General features: G+C 49.1%; 5 protein-coding genes across 5 annotated transcripts; 2 read left to right on the top strand and 3 right to left on the bottom strand.

The window, feature by feature from the left end:
* Positions 1-384: 384 nt before the first annotated feature.
* UA08_02082 (hypothetical protein) lies at positions 385-4,540 on the bottom strand (the record flags this gene model as incomplete). The annotated part of the gene is made up of 8 exons (XM_020261817.1): positions 385-1,914; positions 1,965-1,996; positions 2,187-2,606; positions 2,664-2,775; positions 3,340-3,764; positions 3,829-3,891; positions 4,321-4,374; positions 4,531-4,540. 8 exons carry the CDS (start codon positions 4,538-4,540, stop codon positions 385-387), a joined length of 2,646 nt encoding a protein of 881 aa, XP_020123061.1.
* A 224-nt stretch (positions 4,541-4,764) lies between these two features.
* UA08_02081 (hypothetical protein) lies at positions 4,765-7,465 on the bottom strand (the record flags this gene model as incomplete). The annotated part of the gene is made up of 5 exons (XM_020261816.1): positions 4,765-4,776; positions 4,835-6,208; positions 6,268-6,387; positions 6,463-7,213; positions 7,350-7,465. The coding sequence occupies 5 exons, from the start codon at positions 7,463-7,465 to the stop codon at positions 4,765-4,767; spliced, it is 2,373 nt and encodes a 790-aa protein (XP_020123062.1).
* A 946-nt stretch (positions 7,466-8,411) lies between these two features.
* Positions 8,412-11,422, top strand: UA08_02080 (ATP-dependent RNA helicase chl1; the record flags this gene model as incomplete). Its single annotated transcript, XM_020261815.1, has 6 exons — positions 8,412-8,532; positions 8,840-9,015; positions 9,067-9,708; positions 9,764-10,429; positions 10,485-10,655; positions 10,730-11,422. 6 exons carry the CDS (start codon positions 8,412-8,414, stop codon positions 11,420-11,422), a joined length of 2,469 nt encoding a protein of 822 aa, XP_020123063.1.
* A 60-nt stretch (positions 11,423-11,482) lies between these two features.
* On the bottom strand, positions 11,483-12,671 carry UA08_02079 (hypothetical protein; the record flags this gene model as incomplete). The annotated part of the gene is made up of 2 exons (XM_020261814.1): positions 11,483-12,201; positions 12,287-12,671. The coding sequence occupies 2 exons, from the start codon at positions 12,669-12,671 to the stop codon at positions 11,483-11,485; spliced, it is 1,104 nt and encodes a 367-aa protein (XP_020123585.1).
* A 479-nt stretch (positions 12,672-13,150) lies between these two features.
* UA08_02078 (hypothetical protein) lies at positions 13,151-18,667 on the top strand (the record flags this gene model as incomplete). Its single annotated transcript, XM_020261812.1, has 3 exons — positions 13,151-18,465; positions 18,531-18,599; positions 18,658-18,667. The coding sequence occupies 3 exons, from the start codon at positions 13,151-13,153 to the stop codon at positions 18,665-18,667; spliced, it is 5,394 nt and encodes a 1,797-aa protein (XP_020123584.1).
* Between the last annotated feature and the right edge of the window lie 412 nt (positions 18,668-19,079).

Genomic DNA, 19,079 nt, shown 5'->3' with positions numbered 1-19,079 from the left:
AGTATGTTCTCGCATATCTATCTATCTAGGTAATGTGTGCGCATCCAATAGTAAAATGACATGAAAAGAAAAGGAAAACCTCCAAATTTCCCAATCTTTTTTTTTTTTTTGAAAAAAATAATAAATCTTCTTTCCAATCCAATGTACGCCTTATAATTATAAGAGGCTTGTCATTATCAAGACGAAGTCAAACAAAACAGAATGGAACCGTGAAAGCGAGAAGCATATAATATCTTTATGGAAATGGGGAGGGAAGAAGTGAAAAATGGAAACGCCGTCATGAGTAAAATCTTCTTTTATGATTTCTTTTTTTCCCCTGCTCTTTCTCCATGTTTCTTGTCCTTTCTTTTATACGTACATATATTGCACAAAGGAGGAAAAACGCTATGATTGATATTCAAGGGCTGTCGTCGATAGAATAGGCGTCTCTTTAGTGGTGGTCGACGAGGAGGGTGATGTAGGTTTGCTGCCGCTGTCGTCGTTATTGTTGTGGTTGAATGACTGGTGATTATTCCATACAACGCTATTCCGTTTGTTGCTTTCTTCCTCTTCCATGGAGAATACGAGATCGCTCTGCTCTTCTTCGTCAATGCGGCTTGTGGCGTATGTCATGGGCGATGTTGCAGGGATGCGGTCGAATCGAGTAGTGCTTGATGAGGAGTAATTGTTACTGGAAGGAGATGGTTGCTGTTGTCGTGTAGAACCTGTTGTCGGAAGCGACATGTTATGAAGTTGTTGCGATATCATAGACATCGAAGACTGATGACGATTCGTGGGGCTAGATACAAATGGCGAAATATCTCCTGACGTGGGTCGACTGCCGATTGGACGCAGATTTGGACTCGACATGAAATGAAGCGAGGACTCGCGCAGTGGGGATCCGACGTGATTAAGGGACGAAGCTGCAGTGCCACTTCCACCACCAACAAGCGCCTCCTCCTCTTTCTTCTGCCGTTGTCGTGCAAACAATGCGCCAAATCTTGAGGGACTGGATGCCAGCGGCGACCCGACTTTGTTGGCACTTGTGCCTGTCATGCTGCCAAATGCACCGAAATCCCTTTGGCTGCTGCTTAATTCATGCTCTGTTCGGGAGAGCCTCCTCATTTTCTCCTGAGGTGTGAGGACATCGTCGTGAAGATTGCCTGGGAGATAGTCCTCTTCCATGGCAAAATTGTCATCCCAGTCATCCAGCATACTCGGACGGGGAACGCTAGCTGACAGCACTTTTGAGCGAGGCACCATCCGCTGGGAATGAAGAAAACGCGACCCAATGGAGTCCTCGAGAATAGCAGGCGGGGAAGAGCCAAAATTCGATGTCGGTTTCCGTATATCAGACCCAAATGCGGTGTCACGAAGGCTCCTCAAGGCGTCGGAGGGCGCTCTGTGCGTTGGCGGTGAAGCCAGGTCGAGACCAAATTGCGAAGGCACCGAGGCGGCCACCGGACCATATCGCGCCACATGGGATATACCCTGGCTATCAAACGAAGCCGGGAGTTGTACGTCACGAAGAGTCAACGCTGCGGGGGGTGAAGTCGGTAATCGACCGTCGTCCACGGGCGAGCCGTATTTCGAATCCGAAACAAGAGGGGTTTCCGACGTAGACAGTCCGAGTCCATCCATTGCCTGTTGCTGCTGTTGTTGGTGATGATGGGGCTGAACTCCCAACAGGTCGTCTTGGCCTCCGGCATATTGATAAGCGTATCGAGCATCTTGCCCATTCAATCGTTGCTGCGACAAGACCGAGTTTGTGAGTGCCGAGTCCTGACTTTGAAAGGCCTGAGGATTCACACGGCCACCCAAATTCAAATGACTGCCTCCTCCCCCTCCTCCTGGTCCGTAATTGGGCCTGTTCACACGCCGACCATCCGGAAGTATATGTGCCAAAGCGCACTTGGCGCCGAATTTACAATTTCCCTGTCAGGGAAAAAACAGATCCGTTAGCCACTGCATATAGTATAACATACAAGCCGAGGACGAGGAAGAAGGAAAAAGGTACCTTTGTGAAGTATTTACACGGAGCAGAATCTATAGCGGCATCGGTGGAATGAAGGAAGGGACAGGCCGGGCCAGCTTGACAGGCGCCTTGCCGGAAGAATTTGCACGGCACATGCTTCGTATCTGAGGGGACACAACAAGTTCAGTCTCAGTAGCAAGTAAGAAGATAGCTACTCGGACGCAATACGCACTCTTTGCGGCAGCACTGGTGTTTGGAGGACTGCGAGCAGTCATCTCAAACGGCGCAGCCCCGGAGAGGTTCCGAGCATGAGCATGGCCATGGCCGTTTGGTGTCGTAGGAGTAGGAGTCGTCGAAGTATTATTGTTCTGGCCAACTGCAGCGGCAGCGGCAGTGTTGCGCGTTCTCATCTCACCAGGACCACCGGAGGAGGGATTATGGTAATATATGTGCGAAAGGGCTGGGGGCCCGTGCGAAAGGGAAGCTCCTTGTTCCTCGAAGGTAAGAGACGGCGGGAAGTGCTGGTGGTGTTGGTGAGATTGGCTCATTGGCGAAGGAGGAGAGCGAGAAAAGAAGTCCGTTCGGGTGGAGATAAAAAGGCGAGGGGCAAAAAAAGACCCAAACTGGGTTAAAGTGGTGGAGATGGGATTTTCTCCAGGGCCAAGAAAAATGAAAAACAAAAAGAACAAAAGAATATTATAGAACACACTTTTGCAGCTCTTCTCGCTTCTTCCTTTTCCTTTTTCTCTCTGCCTCTTCCGATGAGAAGAGAATTGTGAAGAAGATGGCTGGAGGCTGGATTTAATAATCACTCGACTAACCTATAGTTAGTTAGTATAGTTAAGCATCTGGGAGCAATCGGATAATGCAATCAGACGAGCCAATGAGACCATTCGCTGATTACATGGAATCTGTTCCGAAGCACGCATAGTAAAGCATTGTTGTAGCACATCTGCATGCTAATCAGAAGCTTAACTAGCTTTGTTATTTGGTCCAAGCCGATGCATAGAGATTAGGCAGGTGCCTTGTTGTTTAGCTGCCTATCTAGCTATCTGCCACCCCAAGAGATAAGTAAGTCTTGGTTTAGTGATATGTGATAAGCATGTGTCGTTATTTCGCCATCTTGTAGAATTCGTTCACCTCTTTACGAGAACATCTGACACTTGGTACATCTGGTGACCCGAAACGGTCAAATGTAAAGATGGCAATCTTCCTGCAAGAGGCCGATCCCGTATCTTTCAGTCAGGTCACACAAGAAACAGGGACAAGTCTTATTGCCCGTGAGTAGTTAAAAAGATCCTTCCACGCCGAGTATCTCCTGTATCATCAAAATTAAACATTGTATGCGAACAAAAATAAGCCGTCAGAATCATGATATCACAAACCTTCATTTCTGCCTGAGTTGTATCGGGCGGCAATACTTCTGTGCATTTAGCCCAGAACTCCAAGAAAATCCTTTTGCGAGATACAACCTGGTGATTCCATTTCCCCCATTCCTGATCAATGCGGTCAATATCTTCCTTGCAGACACGATTAGCCTCATCTGATGATGCTTCTGCTGAAAGATTGGAGATTTCAGAAATCAAGGATGCTTTGGCCTCGTCGAGACCGGCTATCTGCTGACGAAGCACAGCGATAGGGACAATTGCATTCAGCGCAGCCAGTCTTTCACGAAGCTCCTTCTCCCGGGTTTTCAATGCGGATGTTTTCCCCTGTAAGTCTTCGTTTGGCTGACCATGATGGCCATTACTGTTTGTAGCATCAACTCCTGCTTCGACTTGCTGGATGGCATGGTAAACAATTTGTTTTCCTGATAGCAGATGTACAGTCAGATCACGTACGCAAGCAAGCGGTCTGTCACTGGAAAAGAGAACCTGCTGCCCGTGCTTCAATTTTCTTTCGGTCATGCATCTCCTTCAAGACCTTGGTAGCGAACGCTATAGAAATGAGTGTCATTGCAACATAACGCGCATATCAAGTTTGGAGATGTATGAGCCCACCTTTTGTGACTTTCCCATGAAGATTAGTGGAAATATCAAGAGCCTGGCACAAATTCGATAAGCCAAGTATTCTGTCTCATCCAGAGTCAGACCCAGGGAAAGGCACTACACACAGAATAAGGACGACTGAAACATAGTTAGAGCTGTCATATATCAAGCCTTTGTATCATCTTCAACGTACTTCTGTTTCTCTACAAGTTCACACAGAAAGACACTTGTGAGCAGGCATACTCCAACCTCCAAGCTCTCTCAGAACTCACTTAGATACTCCAGGATAAGCGCCGAGCCTTGTTGCACGAATCAATTAATTTGGGTCAAGACGGCAGACAGGCTGAAAAAGTAAAGACTGCACCTGCGGAAACTCACCACTGGCTGGGGTTTCTTTCTCGTCTTTCTTCTTCCGGGGTGCCATCACAAAGTCTGTTGGGAGAACGAGTTACTTATTCCAATACGAAAGCAGGGAATGCCGAAAGGGAGAATAGAATGAAGTTATGAACATTTCAAAGGTCTGCCTAATAGAAGGAAGTCTTGGCTGCGACTGCCTGGATAGTAAGTACATAAAAGGAAGGCGCTGACCAATGCACATCACGTGCTGGATATCTTGCGATTGCCGTTCTCAAAACATCCGAGCTGAACCTCCAGCCATCCTATAGGCTGGATTGATAAATCACATCGTTTTTTATAACTCTTTTATTTTCAGTTCAATGTGACCAGGCGCTGTGCACATGAAGAAGATCAGGACAGATAAATAAAGGAAATTTACATTTCGGATGGATGAAAAATAAAAGATGAAGAAAAGATTGCCGGGTATCACATCAAAATCTGCCAGTGCGTTAGCTTCCACGGTTTCTGAAAGAAAAGAAGAAATAGTCAAACTTACGCATTCACTCTCATGTTTTCCTTGAGGGACACCCATCTCCTCAAATGTCTTTGGCCCTTTACTAGGCGCGGGCGATGGCTTGGCCGCCGGAGTGCTCGGTTTCGAGGGCGGGTTCGAAGGAGGTGCGCCACTCATAGGAGGCTGGTTCATTGGAGCACCAGGTGGTCGTGGGGTGGTGGCTGGGGAAGGACGGCCGGGGCCTCCTGGAGGCATTGACCCTGGAGGCATCGACTGGTTTCGAGGAGGATAAGCACCGGACGACTGTCTGCTACTGAAATCTGGCGTTCTGCCGGCACGGCGATCTGGTGGCATGCCATGGTTCATATCTGGAGAAGGCCGGCTCATGCCTTGAGGATCGGGTCGTTGGAGTCGTCGTCGGCGGTCCGAGTCTAGAGGTGCAGAATATCCGATATCTGGCCGGGGGCCACCCTGTGGATCGCCAGGCGGTGGCATCTTAGGCGAGTTGGGACCAGAACCACCTTGACGATATCCCATAGGACCACCCGAGGGAACGCGGCCATATCCCCCTGGACCTGGGCCTGGACCGCCTGGACTAGCAGGGCCAGCGGGGCCATAATTTCCTGAGCTAATACTGGGGTTGATTCCAAACGCAGAGCTAGGGCGAACCTCAGCTAGTTGTTGAGGACCCCCATATGCGCTACCACGTCCGTAGCCCTGTCCGTTGGCTCCATACGGTGCTCCGTATCCGTCGTCGGATATACGCATCCGTGAGGGGTCGGGCATCTCCAAGGTTTCTTGAGGCGGCGACATAGCAGCGGCTTGTGCTGCTCCTCCATAAGACGGTCGCGGTCGACCAGCTGATCCGTATTGGGATTTAATTCGAGCAATGGCGACCTGCTCATGGTCTTTTCGAGAAAGGGTCTTGGAACGCGATATGCTGTCAATTCGACCGGCAGCATCCTTATTGCCACTGGCAGCTGCCTTAGCATACCATCTTCGGGCCTCCTGGATGTCAACGGGGACATGAATTCCGACTTCGTAAAAGTAACCAAGCGCAAACTCTGCAGTGGGTAGCCCGCTTTGAGCGGCGCGCTGGGCGTATGTAAAAGCGATCTCGTCATTCTTCTCGAAAAGCCCTTCATGGCCACAAAGGAACCATTTACTGATCGCCATTTCGGCCTCTGGTTCGCCTTGTCTAGCGGCCAGAGCGTTGTAATGTAGTGATAATGCGGGGTTGAAATCGCATCCCAGTTGACCTAATTCATAAGCGGCTCCCATCTTGACCTGAGCTTTGGCAAATCCATGATACGCCGCCTTTTCAATATTTACTCGAGCGCCGTTGATATCAATGGGCAGATATTGCTCAGGCACCACGACTTGAGGTAGTTCCCGGGAGAGTAACATTCCATAGACCTAGAACATGTATGCTCGATTTAGTAGGTGCGTCTAATGAAATTCTAGGCTCGACTCACGTAAGCACCCTGAGGCGCATTCTCATCACAGGTCTGTGCAGCATAACGAATGTATTCCAAACCTTTGCTGTAATCCTGTCGTTGTCCATGCTGGCCTAGGAGAATCATCATACCAAGACGCTGTTCATTAAATCGAAAATTAGCAACAAAACAAACCAAACCAAAACCCAGGAAAAAACATAATCAACAACTCACGTAGTAGGAGGCCGAATCCCGCATAGAAACACCTTTCTCATAATGTCTTATCGCCTTTGCGGGCTCATTGGAGCTCTCGAACTGCATGCCAATTCGGTACTCTGCGCGCGCATATCCCTTTTCTGCCGCACGAGAATAACAGCGGAAAGCCTCCTTCTTGTCGACGCGGAAACCGAATTTACCAAACTCCAACCACATGCCTTTGATGAACTCGGCATGCGGGTGGCGCTGTTCCGAGAGAAAAGTCACAATGCTCAGAGCATCCGTCCTCAGCTGATGTTCCACCTGAGGCGTGTGTGGTCGCGCAGGCTGGTTTTGCGACGTTCGCATCTCGTTCTGCATGGCTATCTCCACGTATGAGAGGGCATCTTGAGCCCAAGCGAGCTGCATTTCCGGGTCATTGGACGACAGAACTGCGACGCGCCCCTTTTCCAGATTTGCCTCCTTTTGTTCGTCAGTTGGAGGGACATTGGGGGGAGGATTGCGAAGCACCGGGAAGGGAGAGAAGTTCGGGTGATCCATGCCATCGTAGACGGACGATTGGTTGTATGAATTGCTACCGGAACTTGCACCATTATAATAGCTGTCTTGATTATTGTAGCCTGGCGAGGGCATGGAAGAGGAACGGTCAGGAAACTGGGGTCGATCGTACGACGGTGGTTGCTGACCGCTAAACGACCTTGGACCGCGAGCCTCGTGCTCGAGATGGGCAATATTATCCTGCATGTTTTCAGGGACCTCAGGCATCACTCTGAGAGGGGCAATTAGCAGGAAATTCGAAGAACAAAAGGGGGGTGGAGGGGGGACAAAAAAAGGATCCAACGTAGAGGATTTCACTTGCGAAACTCGGCGAGGGAAGCGGTGAGCCGCAGGCTTGTATTTCTCACCTTTGAGGAGAAGGGGAGATGACTTCTGGGACATAGTAATCGTCCGTACCACCAGGATAAAAAGTGGCGCCTACTCTTGGTTGCTGTTGACCATAGCCCTGCGGTGGCCGGGACATGGTGCGTCCTTGGGATGCGCGCGGCTTCAGGACAGGTAAACGCTGTGCAATGAATGCGTTTTGGCTATTTGCTGGCGTGGTGTGCAAGGCCGCGGACGCCAGGAGGAGGAGGGGTTTGCAGTCGGACAGCGCTGTTGGCTGGCTCGGCGCTCGGCTAGGCGGACTGCACAGCGAGAGATGGAATGCAGACCGTGCAGTGGCCCTATTACATCAGACGCAGTGCGATCAAGATGCTGAGATGCACGCTTGCGCTCCTTGATCGACCGGAGAATTGGGGGTAAGGGGGGGGTAAGTAAAGAATGTAGTTAATGGTCCGTCAGCGGCGGGAGAAGGAGGAGGAGGGGGAAGTGTTGGACAGGATGGAATTATTTTGGTGTCGGTCACGAATCGCGGGGCCGCCCAGCTCAACGCGTTTGATGCGGCTGAGAGGGTTTATAATTTATGCCTGATCGGTGAGGAGCGGACTTGCGAAAAAGAAATTGATCCTTAATGAAATCTTCTTGCTTGGGCTTGCAACAATGATTGTCTGTCTTATTATACCTCGTGAATTGTAGCAGCGCTGGCAAGGACACGGGCGTCAACTTATTCAACCTGTACTACTACTAGTATACAAACAAGTACTACCTGTCAGCGCCGACTTGGATCAGTATGGTAGCATGGGGGCTATGTAGTACGATTATGTGCCAAATTGCATGAACTCTGTGCTAGCCAAAGGAGTCGTTAATTATAAACCGGGCCCCCTTTCGTCGGGAATCTCACCGATGGAGACAAGCTGACTTCCTTCGGCCGTGGCTGTGACAAAAATTGGCTAAAATAGAAGTTGCAGCCTCAGGTACTAGGCTGTCCAGTGTCAGCGCTGCTTGGCGCGCTTAACCCAGTTGGGCATGGTGATTGTTCTTTCCGCGCCTGCTCTTGCCCTCTTTCAACATGTATACAACCTTGGAACATGGCTGCCAGGGACAAATTCTACCATCCGTACTCTCCCTACGACATCCAGCTCCAGTTTATGAGCTCTCTGTATGACTGTCTTGAAGCTGGTAAAGTCGGTATCTTCGAGTCTCCCACAGGTCCGTGCCGAGCCTTGCTATGATGATCCCATCTTTTCTAAAGACCCCATTGTCTAGGAACTGTATGTTTGTGACTTGCTCCTTATTTCGTCTCTTGTAACGGATGGCTTGAGCGTGGAAGCCCGAAACACTCGGCTGACCAGGGCATTGCAAAAGGGTAAATCGTTGAGCCTGATCTGCGGCGCTCTGACATGGCTTCGCGATCACAAGCGCAAAGCATTTCTTAAATCGATCGGTGACCTTTCTGGTGAGAATTCGTGTAACCTTGATATCTATTTTACGGCATCAGAACTGACGTGACTTCCAGCCGACGACGACGAGCCGAATTGGATGCTCGAGTATTCTAAGAAGGAGAAAACTCAGGCTTTAACGCAGAAATGGCGAGAACTGGAAGACAGGCTGGCCAGGATTAGAAAAGAGGAGGAAAGGAAGAAGAAGAAGGAGAAGCTGTTACACAGCTTCCCGAGACTGAGCAAAAAACAGGTGAGAATTTAAACACGGAATTTAGCTCTGGGACCATACTTATGGTACTAGAAAACGGATGTTGTCGCCCAAGGTACCGCGGCCGACGAAAGCTTCTTTGAGCTCGACCACTATGAAAGCGATACAGAGATTGGGAAGAACGCTTCAAACCCTGGACTAGGCAACATAGAAGGATTATCTGCTAGTACTGTAGCGTTACTCGACCGCTTCAAAGGTCGAGACACAGACCGAAAGGAGGATGAAAGCGAACTCGAGAACCAAACCAAGATTTACTACTGTTCACGCACTCATTCTCAACTGTCTCAATTCGCTCAAGAGCTTCGAAAGGTGAACCTTCCGTCAAGCCTCCCCTCGCTTCCAGGGGACGGACCAATACAAGAACATGCCGAGCTCGAAGAGATAATCAAACACCTCACTTTAGGCTCTCGCAAACAGCTTTGCATTAATCCTCGAGTTTCAAGCCTGGGAAACCCAACAGCAATTAATGAACGATGTATGGAACTTCAACAGTCGGGAGTCGCTTCAAACAAAAAGTGTTCGTACTTGCCAACCAAAGAATCCGAGGACCTTTTGTCGGAGTTTCGTGATCATGTGTTATCGACTGTCCAAGATATAGAGGACATAGGTTTCATTGGCAAGCAGCTCGCCATCTGTCCTTATTATGCTGCGCGGACAGCTGTTAATCATAGCGAGGTGAGCGAAAACGATGGAATTGTGTGCGACTTTGTTCTAAAGGCAGTCAGTACAGATTGTTACTATTCCGTATCCTCTACTACTTCAGAAGTCTTCGAGAGAGGCTCTGGGCTTGTCGCTCCGTGACCATGTCGTTATCATCGATGAAGCACATAATTTGATGGATGCCATTGCAAACATACATTCTATTTCTGTCACGTTGGATCAACTTCGGACTTCATTATTTCAGCTAACGACCTACGCACGGAAATTCCAGACACGGCTCAAGGGTAAAAACCGGGTGTATGTGACCCAAGTTATCAGACTCGTCAGTTCGCTTGCAGACAATCTTCACTCTCTTGCTCAGAAGAACAAATCATCAGAAGTGATCATTCAATACTCAGATCTTGTATCTGGAAAAGGAGTAGATCAAATCAATCCCTACAAACTCTCCCGGTACCTGCAGGAAAGCAAACTCGCAAGAAAAGTCGATGGCTACGTTGAGCATAACACTCAGTCGAACAGCGCAGACAAAGCGGTAAAGACGACAGTGCCAGTTCTCTTTCAAGTACAGAGTTTTATCCTGACGCTGATGAATCCCTCTGATGAGGGTCAACTGTTCCTTGAGAAAACGAACGATGGCATACTATTGAGATATATGTTATTGGATCCAACGAACCATTTCAGGGACATTGTGGATGAAGCACGGGCTGTCATTCTGGCAGGAGGCACTATGTCGCCGGTGGGTTTTAGGAATGTCCGCATATTTGAAGCAATGGCCTAATGATATGCAATAGATGTCCGACTACGCCGACCACCTATTCTCATATGTGTCACCAGACAGGTTAGATACTTATAGTTTTGGGCATGTCATCCCACCGAAGAACCTAACAGCCCATATCCTCGCCAAAGGCGTCCTTGGTTCTGATTTCAATTTCACTTTCGACCAGCGAAACTCGGAAACAATGGTAGTCCCTTCTCGCCCCCGCCTGCCCTTCTTTGAGATTCAGTCGATTCTAACTTGTATATATATAATGCCTAGATCGCAGATCTGGGACAGACAGTGGCCAATCTTTGTGCGGTGATACCGGATGGCGTTGTGGCCTTCTTTCCAAGTTACGAATATCTGAAGCAGGTGCTTAATGCCTGGAACAAGCCGTCAAAAGCTGGGGGAGGAGCGTCATTATACTCTACCATCGAGAAATACAAGCCAATACTATATGAAAATCAGAAAAAAGACAACTCTACCGACGATATTCTCCTTGAATACTCGAAAAAAGTTGATTCTGGATCCGGAGCGCTTTTACTCTCGGTTGTCGGTGGCCGTTTGTCTGAGGGCATCAACTTCTCTGACAAGCTAGGCAGAGGTGTCCTTATTATTGGTCTTCCATTCCCAAACATTCATTCTGCCGCATGGAAAGCAAAGATAGGGCACATCGAGAAACAGACATACGCAAAGCGTCAAGATGAACCCGAATCTACCAGACGAGCAATCGCAAAAGCGGCCGGAAGAGACTTCTTTGAAAATTCGTGCATGAGAGCAGTGAATCAATGCATTGGAAGGGCTATTCGACATCGAAATGACTACGCGGCTATTATCATGATTGATAGGAGATATGAGACTTCTCGCATTCAAGCGAAGCTTCCGGCGTGGATACGGCAGAGTCTTGTCTCTGATGTGAAAGCGTCTTCTTTGTGTCAGGATGGCCTTGTGTCCTTTTTCAGGTCACACTAATAGATCATATGGATATTCTAATGAGCTAAAAATATACGTGTAATGAGTGACAACTGGGACTTAGATTTTTGCTACCTTCGCACCATTCGGTCTATCGAGAGCCAACACAGAATCATACATGAAGCGCAAGACTTCTTGCATCATTGCCTCAGTAAGCTCATGAGCAGTATTCTTGAAGACGATGTCCTCCAGATAGATATCTCCGTCGCCACCATTACCACCGGCAGGGGTCACAATCCCTTTCAGCCATGACATAAAGGGCTCGAAGAGACGATATGGAACTAGCTTATCGGTTGCTCCAGACAAGCATAGAATTCTTTTGCCGCGCAGATGACGATCCAAAATAGATTGGGTCTTCGCCTTGCCCTCATCATCATCAGCTGGATGAGCATAAACACCAGTTCTAATAAACTCAATCTTCTTTGAGGCATCCAATTGGCCAGACAGAACAGCAGCAGGATCTTTCTTCTGGACCGTCTCCAAAAGTCCAGTCGGGAAGTGCTTTGACCCTAAGAAACCACTTCCTGGTGCATCACCCTGAAGCCAAGATGTTAGTTTCGAGAGGCGAGCTCGATCCGCCATGAGGGCTACAAAGTCAGGGGCGCCAACGACCACAACACCAGCTGTAATGCGCGGTTCATGTAACAGGCACAGCCAGGTGGCGTGCCCCCCAAGAGAGACGCCCAGCGCAAAATGGCCTGAGATGGAGCGTTCTGAGTTCGGGAAAATATATGCCGGCAGAAAATCGATCAAGGTGGAGGTATCCTGTGCAGTGCCAACTAGGTAAAAAAAAGTTGCCCGTATCAGAAGACAATTGCTCTAGGCGTATACATACACATTAGTTATACATCTACATCGACTTACAATATACTGAGAACATGTCCGGAGCATGGTTCTCGTTGCCTGACTTCCATGCCTGATTGGCCATGGGATCAATCTCCCGCGTTCCATGATTTCTAGCATCAAAGGCTACGGCTATAAATCCCTTTTGCTTCGAATTGGCGGAAGACTTCTTTCTCCTGTCGTAGTAATCGTGAACTATCGCCGTCGCCAACCCGACCATGTCTTTTTGCGAGTCTTGGCGGGGATGTAGCAGCCATAGACACACGATCTCTGAGGCATCTGGAGGGATCTCGGCGAGGCCAAAGACTGTGGTCAGTATGCCGGCGATGTGGAATGTCTCTGCGGAGAGGGGGGATGATGGGGTTGGTGGGATATAACTATTCAGCGGCGAGATTGGAGATGGCATTGCGAATCCTAGTAGATTGATTGATATTGACATATATGGCAGTTTGTTATTGCAAGCCCGTGTCGATGTTGACGAAAGCCGTGCAGCGGAGACGCCGAGCATGACGACCGCCCACACGTGGCTCCGGAAGGGCAGGTTGACTACCCACGTAGTTATGCAACAGAACTTCCGTTATTTACTCCCTCACTTCCTTAGCATGCGAGCAATCTACGCCGTGGAAGTTACTATTGCACACGATTCTGTGCTCCTGACTCGCACCGGCTTCCTCTTTCCTGGCCAATGGTCGCGCCCAAAGAATAAATAGGGATCAGGTTGTCTCCGGCATGCTGGGGTTGTGCAGTAAGCAGTACAGTCCACCTCCTGCACCTGCGACAACACACTGGTACAATGCGCACTTACTGAAATTTCTTGATTTTACGCTTTCTAGGGCCGAGCGAAAATAAAGCCCTGTCCAGCAGGTATAGCAATCCATAGCCAGGATGGCCGACCTCAACGATCCCGTGTCGCACGCCAACACCGACAACAGCCCCAGAACAAGCTCCAAGAAATATCTACGCCAGCAACAACCTGCTTCCCCAGCCTTTGGACCTTCGTCTTTCGTCCCCGTGATTAATGATTCGGTAGAGAATGGGTCCGTTTTCACGCACAAAGGGGCATCGGCGAAGTTCCCTTCTAGTCTCCCAGGGGGTACCGTCGTGGACCAGCCGATCCTGGAGGAAGAGGGAGACTCGTTGGCCAATAATGACGACAAAACTAATAGCGATATAAACAATCATATAGGGCTTCCTGGGGGTGCCGTTACGCCTGGAGCGTCAACGCCCACGGGCACCCGAAATGTGCAATTCACTCAGGGTGCATCATCAGATCATGAACTGCCGCAGCGCACGCGATCCCTGTCCTCTTCTGCCGGCCAGGAGGAAAACAATGACGCGTCTGCCAAGGACCGGAAACAGTCTCTTTTCACAAAACTGAGAGCTTTCGCAGCAACCCCGTCGTTCCCTTCACATTCCCGCTCTCCAAGTCTGGCTACTGTTCCAGTGGGAGGCCCCGGTGGAGGTACTGAGAATGGCTATGCCAGTGACGTGCATACACCGGCATCCGAAAGAGAACAATTCACGTACCCCGAAACATCAGACGCCGGAAGTGAAGGAGACGCGGACGCCGAGGAGAGCGCTGGAGAACAACGATTGCGACTGCGCAGGAGGAAAAAGACACAACGACCGCGGCCAGCTAGGAAAGATTCTAGGGAACCGCACGCATCGGCCCCGACTACTCCCCGGCCTGCTGCTCCAAGCCCAGGGCTCTTCTCGTTCAATTCGTTTTATCATAACTCGGAAAATCAAAGGCCCGGTTTGCTGCAACGGAGGGCTACCACTGATCTATCCACTCAACTTCGCGATGGTGTATCGGAAGATGAAGGTCGAGATAGGCTGAACATGGACTCGCAGTGGAGAAAGAGAAGCAATGCATGGTTGTCTAGTGCCCGAGGATTGGCATATAGTGGGCGGCAAGATGCCCAGAACAGCAACAACAATAACAACGAGGAGAGAAGACCTATGAACCTGAGGAGGCTGACCACTTTTGGTACTCCAACTGGCGAGCAGGAGGGATCTAAAGAAATATGGAGGCGGCACAAAACCGAGAGAGGATCTAGCCTAAGTGCACAGAGATGGCGCCAAATCAAAGCTGGATTGAAATTGATCGGGCAAAGACGCAAGGCAGACAATACAGTAGATCATGCTAAATCTGCAGAGCTATTGGCTGAATTGACCTCAGGTATTCCCGCTGCTTTGATCCTTGCTAGCATGTTTCAACGCGATGAACATGGAAGTAGGCGCATTCCCATCCTGCTTGAACAGCTCAAGGTGCAGATTACAGACAGCCGGATTGACTCAAATTCCGGAGACCGACATCTCGTTTTTCGTATCGAGCTGGAATACGGAAGTGGGATGACGCGGATGAAATGGATTATACACCGCACTCTCCGAGACTTCGCCAATTTGCATCTAAAATACAAGCTACAGATAGGCACTCAGAAGTACATTCAATTAAAAAGCCAGGACAGTGGGCATTATCTCCCGCGCTTCCCCAGAAGCGCGTTTCCTTATCTGCGCGGTGTTCGAGGCCTCGATAGCGAACGGGAAGAGGATGAAGAAGACGGCGCTGGCGACGAAACCGGGGCGGACGCGACCAGTGGTAATGAAGGTCGCCGCAAGGCGAGAAAGAGACGCTCTTCCTTTGCCATAGCACGCCGTCGCTCTAGCGTTGGAGGTCCCCTGGAGGGTGATGCCACTGGAGGTGAAGGCGCAGCAACAGCGACAGGCGAGAGGAGATCCTACACCGAACGACAGCGGAAGAAACTCGAAAACTATTTGCAGAAGATGATACGGTTCTTGATATTCCGTCCTGATAGTAACCGATTATGCAAATTCCTTGAACTTTCCGCTTTAGGGGTCCGTCTAGCAGCAGAAGGAAGTTATCATGGGAAAGAAGGCTTCTTGATCATACAGTCGGCGAAAGGTCTCGATTTCCGAAAGGCTCTGAGACCGGCTTTACTCAAGAAGCGACACTCACCGAAGTGGTTCCTCGTACGCCACAGCTACGTTGTCTGTGTTGATTCACCGGAAGAAATGAACATTTACGATGTCTTCCTTGTAGACCCTTATTTCAAGCTACAGTCTCAGAAAGTCCGGTTCAGAGATCAGAACGCAAAAGAAATTGCGCGTTCAGCAAAGGACTCGGCGGCTCATCCTCAACATCATACTCTCAGGCTCGAGAATTCGGAGCGGAAGCTGCGCTTGCTTGCAAGAAACGAGAGACAGTTGCATCAATTCGAAGATTCAATCCGGTTCATGGTTCAGAATACCCCCTGGTCGAAGCCAAATCGCTTTGATAGTTTTGCTCCAGTGCGAAAGGCTTGCTTTGCCCAGTGGTTAGTGGATGGCCGTGACCATATGTGGCTCGTATCGCGTGCAATCAATCAGGCGAAGGATGTCATCTACATTCATGACTGGTGGCTGAGTCCTGAGCTGTATATGCGGCGTCCAGCTGCGATAAGTCAGAAGTGGAGGCTTGATCGACTGCTTCAAAGAAAGGCCCAAGAAGGCGTCAAGGTCTTTGTCATTATGTACCGGAACATCAACTCGGCCATTCCTATCGATTCAGAATATTCAAAGTTCTCCCTCCTTGACCTTCACCCCAACGTCTTTGTGCAGAGATCTCCCAACCAGTTTAGGCAGAACACCTTTTTCTGGGCCCACCATGAGAAATTGTGCATTGTCGACCACACACTTGCATTCGTCGGAGGAATCGATCTTTGCTTCGGAAGATGGGACACCCCTCAACATATGCTTACGGACGATAAACCCACTGGATTTGAGACATCTGACGGTCCAAAGGATGCGGATCACTGCCAGCTCTGGCCAGGAAAGGACTATTCCAACCCTCGTGTCCAGGACTTTTACGATTTGGACAAGCCTTATGAGGAGATGTACGACCGTAATGTTATCCCTCGGATGCCCTGGCACGACATATCTATGCATGTAGTAGGCCAGCCAGCCCGAGATCTAACAAGACACTTCGTCCAGAGATGGAATTATATCTTGCGTCAGCGCAAACCTACCAGACCAACACCGTTCCTGCTTCCTCCACCCGATTTCAACCCTGCGGACCTCGAAGCGCTTGGTCTTCATGGCACGTGCGAAGTCCAGATTCTGCGTTCAGCCAGCATGTGGTCATTAGGAACTCCAGATGTGACGGAACACAGCATCATGAATGCCTACGTCAAGCTAATTGAACAATCGGAGCATTTTGTGTACATTGAAAATCAATTTTTCATCAGTACATGCGAGATTGATGGTAGGAAGGTTGAAAATCTGATTGGCGACGCACTGGTAGAAAGAGTCATAAGAGCGGCGCGCAATGGAGAGACATGGCGTGCTGTCATTGTCATTCCCTTGATGCCCGGATTTCAGAACACCGTCGATTCCGAAGGCGGAACGAGCGTCCGTCTTATCATGCAATGTCAATATCGTAGTATCTGTCGTGGCGAGACCTCTATCTTTGGGCGGCTCCGTGCCGAGGGTATTGAGCCTGAGGACTATATACAGTTCTTCAGCCTGCGAACATGGGGCAGAATTGGGCCGAACAAGCAGCTGGTCACTGAACAGCTCTATATCCATGCAAAATGTATGGTGGTAGACGATCGAGCGGCCATTATTGGGTCTGCAAATATCAACGAGCGATCCATGCTTGGCTCGCGCGACTCTGAATGTGCCGCCGTCGTGAGAGACACCGATATGATCTGGTCGACAATGGACGGTAAACCTTACCTTGTTGGAAGGTTTCCGCACACCTTGCGAATGCGGTTGATGAGAGAGCATCTCGGTATTGACGTTGATGAGCTACTTGACCAAAACCTAGCCAGGGAAGCAGCATCAGGAGGGCGCAATAGACGCGACAGCGAGAGTGACGCCGACTCTGTGGATAGCCAGGCCAACGGAGTTGACGAGAATTCAGCAGAGCGTGAAAAACAAGATAAACGGGAAATGATTGAGCGCCGACACCGAATTCAGGACGAGTTTTTGACGCGATCCGAAGACATGCATAGCTTCAACCATGATGTTGATTGGGAACAAGGCAGCAATCCGAATCTGAAATCCAGCAGAAAGCTCACTGCAGACCCGCGAGTGACGGACAACCTTGAGCATCGGAATGAGGTTGCTGGGCATGGTGCTGACCGCATGAACATGAATCTGGAAGCTGGTCTTGGTCTTGGACGGGATTCTGCAATCTTGCGCGATACGACCGAAATTCTTGTGAACGATGTCGCTTCTGAGGGGAAAGGAACAATAAGTAACCCGAGAAAGACGCTCAGAGATCTCGAACAGGAGCAGAGACAACACGAAGCTGTCAAAGAATCAATCCTACCGCCTGCGCCTAGGCAGATTGAATCACCGTTAGATAGCCATGAATCTCCTTTCTCTCATCTGGAACCGTTGCCCGAGACGAACGACGCTGATATCGGCGGGTCATGGTTGCCATCAAAAGACCCTTCTAGACCTGTTGGAAGCAGTCATCCTCTAGCAGGAACAATGACACGACCATTCGTCGATGAACACTGTATGAGGGATCCCGTCAACGAGACATTTTACTACGATACATGGCAGAGAATTGCGGAGAACAACACAAAAATCTACAGAACCGTATTCAGGTGCATGCCAGACAGTCAAGTCAAGTCGTGGAAGGAATACAAAGAATACACTGCATATGGCGAGAAGTTTGTGGAAGCGCAAAACCAACAGACGGATGCTTGGAAGGCGCAGAATTCCAATCCATCTACTGCCACCAATATCAACACAAACAATGGCCAACAAGACTCGGAGAAACCCACGGCTGAAAGACCCAGCAACAATGGATCATCCGAGAGCCGCACGTCTGAAGACGAGAAGAACGCGCTGAAAGAAATGGATAATTCTGAAGGCAGCAACAATCAAACCCAAACTCAGCCAGTAGACGGCCCAGGTCCAGAACTGCAGTCTAGTGAAAATGCTCCTTCAACCGAAAACGAAAAAGACAGAACCACCGGCTCGCACTCAGTCACATACTCAAGCGCTCTGAACATGACTCAGTCGCAATCGCAATCGCAACCATCAGGGACCTACCGACGTCGCCGAACGATGACGCGAAGCTCCAGAAGAGAGTTCCACGCTTCAGACGGAGTGATTGATTTGCGCCATGCTGATGAATTACTCAATATGGTCCAGGGCCATCTAATTAGCTGGCCGTATGACTGGTAAGGCTTTTCTCTCCCCCCTCTTTCAATGATTGATAATCTCGTTGCTGACCAAATAATCACAGGCTCGAGAAAGAGGAACAAGGTGGAAATTGGCTGTATACACTTGATCAAATCTCGCCGATTGAAATATAGTAAGTTCCACCACATGATTTTTTAGGTCTAACGTTATATATATATATATATATTTAGTACATACTAACGCTGGTCTTTCTAGTAATTAAACAATCACCTCTGGCCTCCTCACGTTGATTTATTCCCCTCTGTCGACTATCGAAGTGAATCATCTTCATTCTCCTTCGAGTCTATTATTTCCTTTCTTTTTCCTTTCCTTTCTTTTCATTTTCAAACATGTTCTAAAGGATAGAGGGATATAGCTAGCTAGTCTAGCTAAATGATTCTTCTTCTAAAGGTATCTAGTTTAATCAGCATCACATCACTTTTTGCCCTTGCTTCAATCTTGTTGTTTTCCTTTCGATAAACTGCACATCTTTCCTAGCGTTGTTCTACATGCATGTATATTCGTTAGGTTATATTGATTTGCTAATTGATCATTTCTGTTAATTGTAACTTCATCTTGTACTCATTATGAATCTCTCTCTCTGAGTATTAGC

This window comes from Talaromyces atroroseus (genome assembly GCF_001907595.1).
Source record: "Talaromyces atroroseus strain IBT 11181 chromosome Unknown scaffold_1, whole genome shotgun sequence".
In the NCBI taxonomy this organism is placed as follows: domain Eukaryota; kingdom Fungi; phylum Ascomycota; class Eurotiomycetes; order Eurotiales; family Trichocomaceae; genus Talaromyces; species Talaromyces atroroseus.
The sequence above is the reverse complement of the archived record's forward strand: the minus strand, read 5'-3'. Positions and strand labels throughout refer to the sequence as shown.